Genomic DNA, 8,293 nt, shown 5'->3' with positions numbered 1-8,293 from the left:
TCAATATACAGATAAATCTAGCCTGATCCCAAGGTAAACTACTGATCTTTTTGTAAGTAACACGATGAATGCAAATTCTCATACGTGACTTCACTACATGAACGTATGATTTTTAGCTAGCAGTATCTTCAAATGCAAACTTACAGGCATAACTGAAATGATAAATTTGGCCATCTGTGATCGTACACCAGCTCAGCATCAATCTGGAGACCCAACTCCTTTGTTGCCTTGTGGCCTCTTTGTGCTGCCAAGCTGGGAGCTCAGGGGCTGTCCCCGTAGCTGAGGGATCACCTGGGTGGTGCAGAGCCTGCTCAGCCACCAGGCCAGGGTAAGGGTGATGCACAAAGCAGGGGTGGGTTGTGGGGATGCTACACCTGGGCTGTCATGGTGGCAGCTCAGAGTATGGACACAGAAGGCATAAGCAAGTGCAAGCCTGAGATCGCTGTGATTTAGGACCTCACCAGCCATCTCCAGAGCTTTGCAAAGTTGATGAAAGGCTGAATTCACCTTTCCCACAGTGCCTTTGGTCTAGCAGTGAGGGCACTTCAGCCAGCCCTATGAGTGGGTTGGATGTGTACATTTTTTTATGCAGGCAAAATATCATCCCCAGTCCTGCAAAAAAAACAAAAGATGTGTCTGGGTGGGACCCTGTGGAGGGTTTCCCTGGAGAGGTAAAACATTAACATGAAATTTCATGAGGGTCTCTTCACCTCTGTGCAATAGGAAAACCATGCAGCCTCCTCCAGATCCAGCAGATCTTCAGGGAGGATAGAGCCTAGAACCAGCTGCATAAAAGGCTTCCCTCTTTACAGCAGCTCTGGATCCAGCTGGGATAACAACTGGGACATTTCCTATATCTTTTCCCATCCCATAACCTGCCTGTCCAAGCTTCAGAAAAGACAATGAAATAGTCTGAACCTTTTTTCCATGTTTCTGAAGGCTGGATGGGAGACTAAAATGTATTCCTCTTGGTCGTGGTCCAGTCTTGCATATCCCATTCCTTTTCCTGTATGCATATTTTCAATTTCTCTTTCCATTTCCACTTTTTTTTTTCTCCAGGGGATTCAGAAAAAGTTCTGAATGCCTGAGAAAATGTGTGAAATGAACACTGATTTAAAAAATTGCTGTTTGGTAAAGATTACATGGGTTTAGGAGTTTGCCCTGTAGTAAGTCTCTGTTTATAGCTAGGTGATACAGCTTCATGAAAATTGAAATCCTAGTGGATTAAGAAAAGAAGAATAGAGGAATAGGGGTTTGGCACCTAGATTGCTTCAAGAGTACAATATAAGCAAATATCCATACTGGATGCCAATATCCTCAGAAAGATGGAAATTTTCCTCTGAGCTTGATGGGAATGAACTCCAACAAAATACCCCTTATGTTACTGTATCTTTTGACTACAAACCTACCATTTATTATTCCTAGTTTATTAACAGAGTTTTAAAACAGGACCACAACCACTCCAAGAAAGAGATTTATTTACTCATGTCCATGGGAAAATCATTACACCAAACCATTCATGAAAGCACAACAGTTGTGTCCTACTTGGATAAATACCACTAAATCTCATTGAGCTATGGAAACATTGGGAAGCTATAAAACTTTGCAAAATACAAATATTGGTCCTCTGAAATCTTCGTAGTCAGCAAGCACAGAATAGGAAAAAGAGTTCTCCATTCTTAAGTGGTAGAATCAATACTGGACAGAGAACATCAAAACTGCCTAAAAGATTACTCAAGACCAAGATATTTTTAATCAGTGGCCTCTTTGTTTTTTGGATATCCAGCTTGAGACACCACAAGTGGAGTGAATTTTCAGAAAGCCTTGAGCACCTACTCTCTGAAAAACTGGTTGCATTAAGGTATCTGAAGATGAGCACCAAGAATTGCTGCATCCAAAATCAGTTTGCATCAGAAATCCAGATTCCCTCAAATTGGTATTTAGGGAGGACCTAGTGCTTTAGACAGCTCTGAAAATCCTAGGCACTATGCACAGTGCGTGTTTATCTCTGACACTGGCAGATAGAGGTAAACATCTTCCACCTAGACTGCTGCAGAGAAAAGAAGTATTTCAATAGATTTTTTTTGTTATTTTTTTTTTCTGTTAACTCCATAGAGGATTAGCTAAATAATTCAGTAATACTATTTTTTCATTGATAGTTTGAAAAGCAGATATACTTTTTAGATACAAATAAGATGTAAGGAAATGAAGTGTGGTTTGTTTTTTCTTTTTCTTCTAAACGTTAATAGCTGGTTTCAGATTTTGTTTAATAATCTTATTCTAACACCTTATAATTTTAATGTTTTTTTTCTAATTTTATTTCTTATGATGTATAAATAGATGAGAATATTGACTGTTGTAATGTTATTTTGTTAAGACAATAACATTTCAAAGGCTAATGTAAAATCAAGCTGCTAAAGTTTACATTTTCTCTGTCCAGCAGTTCATTTATGCAACTGCCCTGAGTAGATGCTATATGCTGCTTAGCAAATGGCCTTTAAGAGTTTAAAAATAACTCAGTAAAGCTACTCAAAGGTAATGCAACATTTAGGCATCTTTAATAAGAGCTAAGACAAAAACCAAGGTTTTCTCAATAGTTAATTATTCACCCCCTCATTATCGATTCATACACAACAAAACCACAATAAAAATGTTCAGGACAACTAATTGCGCTTGTTCCTATGTATAAGCTTAATTTTCAGAAAGGTAAGTTTTTAGATTTTAGAACTCGTCCTATTTTTTTTGGACTGTTCTATCTCCTTTTATTACATTCTGTGTTATTCCTATGCAAAACCAGTGAAAAAAAGTTATTTTCTAACCTACGTTATTGTGAGGGTTTTTGCAAAACCTCACTTATCCCCTTTAACAAAAAAGATTATCTTATTTCAAAATTCATGTTATAATTAATTTGCAATGTTTCTCAAACTGGTACAAATGTGTAAAATCTGTGCTTTTAAAAGCTTCTGCTTTGAGTAGCCTTACATTACATAATTGTGCCCTAGCAATCACCAAGCTCTATTGCATGCCCCAATCATGAAAAGTGTACTTTGTTGGGATGATGTAGCTGAAAGAATCTGGCTCTAAAACTTCCTTACCTAGAGCTTCCATTAAATTATATTAACTTAAAATATCTATGGAATGGTACTTTCACAAAAATACTAAAAAAAACCCCAAATAAAGCAAAAATTAATGGCTTTGGTTTATGAAAAAGACTCGTACAGTAAGCAAAAAAGGTTTATCACAGTTTTGGTAACTCGCATGAGTTCATATTGAAAAGAAATTTTTCACATGTTCTTAATGAATTTAAGACTTTCGTGCTCTAGGTATTTTCAGTTGTATGCTCTGAAGCAGTAGACACCATACAGCTTGTCCTTTTTATCAGGGAAGCCTACAAAGCGAACGGCTGCTTCGTTAGGACTGCAGCGTTTCCTTGGCCTGGAGATGGGGTAGCGGACACTGCCATCAGCCAGCCAGCCAGCATCACAACGGTCATAACCCAAGAGCTTCCAGGCAGCAAAGATCTGGCCAACTTTGGCAATCTGAGCTCCATCCTTCAAACACGCCTGAACTGCTTCATCATAGGTCAGCTTGGTTGGGTGAATTAGGTAGTAAAAACGACCTAGTAAGGGAAAGAAGAAAAAAAGGATCATTAGGAATATGATCATGGATTGGATCATAGAATCATGGAATGGTTTGGGTAGGAAGGGTTGGAAGAGACTTTATAGATCATCCAGTTCCAGCACCCTGCCACAGGCAGGGACACCTTCCATTAGATCAGGTTGCTCCAAGCCCTGTCCAGCTTGGTCTTGAGTACTGCCAGGGATGGGGCAGCCACAGCTCCTCTGGGCAACCTGTGCCAGGGCCTCACCACCCTCAGAGGAAAGAATTCCTATATTCCTAATTAAGATGATGTGACAATATCACAATGGCTTTTGAGGAGAAATTGAGATGTTCTACTGCAGAATCATATCAAACAGTGGTTCATTTGTGACTATGCAATGTTTATATGTGCACTGTTAAAAATATCTTTTTTTTTATGGTGTGTTCATAAATATCAGGCGTAAAAAAAAAAGTGTGGTGTAGAGATCACAGACTATTTGTACATAACAGTAGTGCTATATTTACTTCTGCTGGCATAGCACAGTGTGGCATCCCCACCCTCAGTTATGTTCAGTGGTAACTGAACTGTTGTAATGTGTTTTCATCCTCAGAGGTAGAAAATCAGGAAAAAAAAGACTGGGAGAGAGGGATGATGGAAGACACCTTGGGATTTGGAGGACAGTACCTGCTCTACCTCTAACATTATAGTGCAAGAGGCTTTTACCAACATGACGCCAACGACAATCCAGTGAAACAACTGAGGAACACCACAGATTTCAGCCAAAGCAGATCTCATAAAGCTGTAGCTTACTGTCAGAGAAGGGAAATCAGTCAAACGTCCAAAGCAGTGCACTTCTACATGGTGCTCCCAGCATTAGCTGAAGACCCTTACAGGTTTTCCTCTCAGAAGCATGGCATAGCGAGATCTGGGCTTGACAGCATTTGGGTGAGGGGGTCCCGAAGATTTACTCTCTGTCAAGGCAGTGGGTGACCTTGTTTCTGGTTAAGTACAAGCAGCATTTTCATTAACTTATTTATTTATCTTTAAGAAAGCTGAGATATTGCACAGCTCCTTGGAAGCAGAACTTGAGCCTGTGGTAGATCAAAACCATGCCTGTCATTAAATCTTCATTAGCAGTGTCAAAAGCATGGGCAGCAGTTGTGAAGCTCTGTTTCTCTTTAGGCATCAAAGGGTATATATATCCTCACTGTAAGACAGCACTGAACTGATAGTGCTGCTAAGAAAAATGTGCCCTCCCATCTCAAGGTAATAAAAACATATGGCAGCAAGTAAAGCTCAAAAAGAAAGTCTCCCCTACTAATCCATAAGCAGCAATAATACTAACATTAATTTAATTTATCAAGGAAATATAAAGTCATTGTAAGCCTTTCATTCATTAGCACCACTGATCTGACAATTAACCAAGTGTGAGATAGAAATGGATCAGAAAGGAACAGTGTTTATTTGAAGAAATAATAATTTCCAAATAAATTTATAACTTTTCAATCTGACTGTCCTGTAAGAGGCAAGTTAGCTAAAAACCATACAAATTTATTTATGTGGGAATCTTCTCATTCCAGAGCACATTCTTTACTTCTTAATTAAGAAAGTAGTCCAGAATAATATCCTTTTTCTTCCTTATAAAATCCAGGCAAACATACAGACACAATTCTGCTCATTTTCAGATTACTTTCTTGGTGAAGAAAAAGCGATGAGCAAGATGAAGAGTTAGGTCAGCTCCAAAACCCTGCAAAGCCCACTTTTTGCTAAGCAAAGAAATGTCAATTCAGATGACAATGTAAAGATAATTGCATTTACTTCTTGTAAAGGTTGGAAATTGTATACCTTGGTATGAACATTAAGGAAAAAAAAAGGGCATTGCAGCTGTGGTGGAGAAGTGTTTAAAATATTTCATTGCTGTCAGAGACAATTTCTACAGTATTTCCACAGAAAAACTGTTGAGTGGAGATAATCTTGCCTTTTGTAAAATGCTTGCTTAACTCAATTTAAGCAACTTGAAAGCATTTATAAGGTGTTGCTAAAGAGAAGTTTATCAAGTGGAAACCCGTTCCTACTATGTTGTTAAGAGGTTCCCCCAAAGCAAACAGGATTTCAGACTTAAGGGAAGAGGGATTTGGATTCAGACTTAAGGGAAGAGGGATTTGGACTGATAGTGTTTAAACTTCATCTATCTTATTAGTTGCTCTCCAAACCATATGTCAATTGAATGTAATTTCCTAGGGATTTGCAGTAAGGTCAGGCTTTTGACATATGACATCAATAATATAAACTCTTATACACTGCCTTTTCCTCAAAGAGGGGAACTTTAATAGTAAACCCCACAGGGGTGCATTGTGTATCCAGAATGTCTGATTAATTCTATTAATAATGTTGGTACAGATTTGCTGGTTTTCCCCTGTTAATAGGTTAGAGGGGTTTCTAACTGTTCAATTTTAATTTAGTGGACAGAGGCATTAATTGTGTCTCTCTCATTAACATTCTGTAGTCGGGTCACTCCTACAGAGGATAAGCATGCTTGATTTGACTTCTCACATACAAATCATGGGGCAGAAGGTTTATGCAGACCTAATCAAACCCAGCTATAATAACTGTTTTAAGTTTTGCATGTAGCAGAACAGCTTAAACAGGAAAACCTGAGCACTTTAATACTTTATATCACTGTGACTGTGATATAAATATATCACTGTGACTGTGGGTGTCTGAGTGCTGCACCACCCTTGGAGACTTTTCCAAGCTCAGCTCTAAATTGGGCCATTCATTAGTAAGCTTTTATAGTGCAGCTGGGTGCACTAGGCAGTGGACATCCTCTTCAGATGCACAGAAAGTCAGTATCACCACATTTGCTATTTCCTGTATTAAGTGCTAATGGAGTGCCTTAGAAAGAGGGATCTTGGTGAAGTTCTCAGGAAGGATGCCTCCACTTGCAGTCAGCCATGGAGTACCTAAGCCCTAACACTACCCCCAGTGGCTTATGGTTTGCTGGGGTAACCTCTTGACAAGATTCATGGCTTTGGTGCTGTGCAGGGGCAGCTGAGCAGCAAGCTGTGCTTGGTACATGGCAGCACATGCAGGAGAAATGCCAAGTGTGGGAATGACTTCTGCAGCCCTGTGCTAAAAATAGCCACAGAAACCAGTTCAGTTGTTTTACTGTGCTCTAATTTGTGATTTCATATGGCCATAAGAGACAATCTGAGCGGCCAGCAGTGTATATCTGTGACTTCTACAATGTGTATACCCTATCATCTGTTCAGCAGACTCAGTTCAGTATATCTCACATCCTGCTCAAGGAAGTCCAGAAGAGGCCATGGAGACGCTGTGAGGGCTGGAGCAGCTCTGCTCTGGAGACAGGCTGAGAGAGCTGGGATGGTTCAGCCTGGAGAAGAGAAGGATCCTTAAGGGGAGACCTTAGAGCAGCTGCCAGTGCCTGAGGGGGCTACAAGAAACCTGGAGAGGGGCTTTGGACAAGGGCCTGTAGGGACAGGACAAGGAGGAATGGCTTTAACCCGACAGAGGGGAGAATGAGATGAGCTCTTAGGCAGAAGTTCTTCCCTGTGAGGGTGCTGAGGCCCTGGCACAGGTTGCCCAGAGAAGCTGTGGCTGCCCCATCCCTGGCAGTGTTCAAGGCCAGGTTGGACGGGGCTTGGAGCAACCTGGTCTAGCAGAAGGTGTCCCTGCCCATGGCCGGGGGTTGGAACTGGATGAGCTTTAAGGTCTCTTCCAACACAAACCATTTGACGACTCTATGAGTACTAAATCGTTGAGCAAGTCCATTGCTTCTCAAAATTGAAGAACATGTTAAAAATTTCTGCAAAGTGAGGTGCTTTCTGTTCATTTCATCATAGGGTCCTGATAAGCATTTTCATATCCAGTGATCACCTCAGATAAACAGATTTTGAATTGCTACATTAAATATATGAGAATATTTTTTTCACATACCCCCACCCACCACCTGGTATCAGCAGTGATTCCAGTGACTCGGAAGCAATCACTTCTAAGAAAATGTTAATAGAGTCCCAGACTGGTTTGTGTTGGAAGAGACCTTAAAGCTCACCCAGTTCCAACCCCCTGCCACAGGCAAGGACACCTTCCACTAGACCAGGTTGCTCCAAGCCCTGTCCAACCTGGCCTTGAGCACTGCCAGGGATGGGGCAGCCACAGCTTCTCTGGGCAACCTGTGCCAGGGCCTCAGCACCCTCACAGGGAAGAACTTCTGCCTAAGAGCTCATCTCAGTCTCCCCTCTGTCAGGTTAAAGCCATTCCCCCTTGTCCTGTCCCTACAGGCCCTTTGGGTGTCATTATTTCTCTTTTTAGAACAATGGCTACACATTCCCACTGATTCTCAGAATTTTATTCTGAAATGTTCAAATAAGCAGTCAACATGCATTAGAGATGACCTTCTAGGTCCTTCTCCCATTTCAGTGGTTTGTGGCAGTTAACTTCCCACACACATTACTATAACAAGCAGGTGGTTCACAGCTGCATTTTTAACATGATCCTTAAAATTTCTTTGTATTTTTAACTTTGTTAACATGAGATTTTTACTTGATTCTGCTAGAGCTGATAACAAATCAATTATGTGCTGTGGTTCTGTGTGCAATGTATAGAACAAAATGCATGTTAATGAGCAGAAAGTGTGACACAACTTCTATTTATATTTTTTCTTTCAAAATG

At 40.5% G+C, this 8,293-nt stretch overlaps 1 protein-coding gene across 3 annotated transcripts in view; it reads right to left on the bottom strand.

The window, feature by feature from the left end:
• Positions 1-2,340: 2,340 nt before the first annotated feature.
• Positions 2,341-8,293, bottom strand: part of HAPLN1 (hyaluronan and proteoglycan link protein 1) — a 62,710-nt gene continuing 56,757 nt past the window's right edge. For all 3 annotated transcript variants that reach the window (XM_057426400.1, XM_057426402.1, XM_057426401.1), the window contains exon 5: positions 2,341-3,619. In XM_057426400.1, coding sequence (XP_057282383.1) covers positions 3,330-3,619 — 290 coding nt within the window. In that variant the 3' untranslated portion in view covers positions 2,341-3,329. The remainder of the gene's footprint in view (positions 3,620-8,293) is intronic.

Source organism: Pezoporus wallicus, unplaced genomic scaffold (genome assembly GCF_028554395.1).
Source record: "Pezoporus wallicus isolate ANWC-B61680 ecotype Strahan unplaced genomic scaffold, APGP_CSIRO_Pwel_v1 contig_4485, whole genome shotgun sequence".
Taxonomy (NCBI): domain Eukaryota; kingdom Metazoa; phylum Chordata; class Aves; order Psittaciformes; family Psittacidae; genus Pezoporus; species Pezoporus wallicus.
The sequence above is the reverse complement of the archived record's forward strand: the minus strand, read 5'-3'. Positions and strand labels throughout refer to the sequence as shown.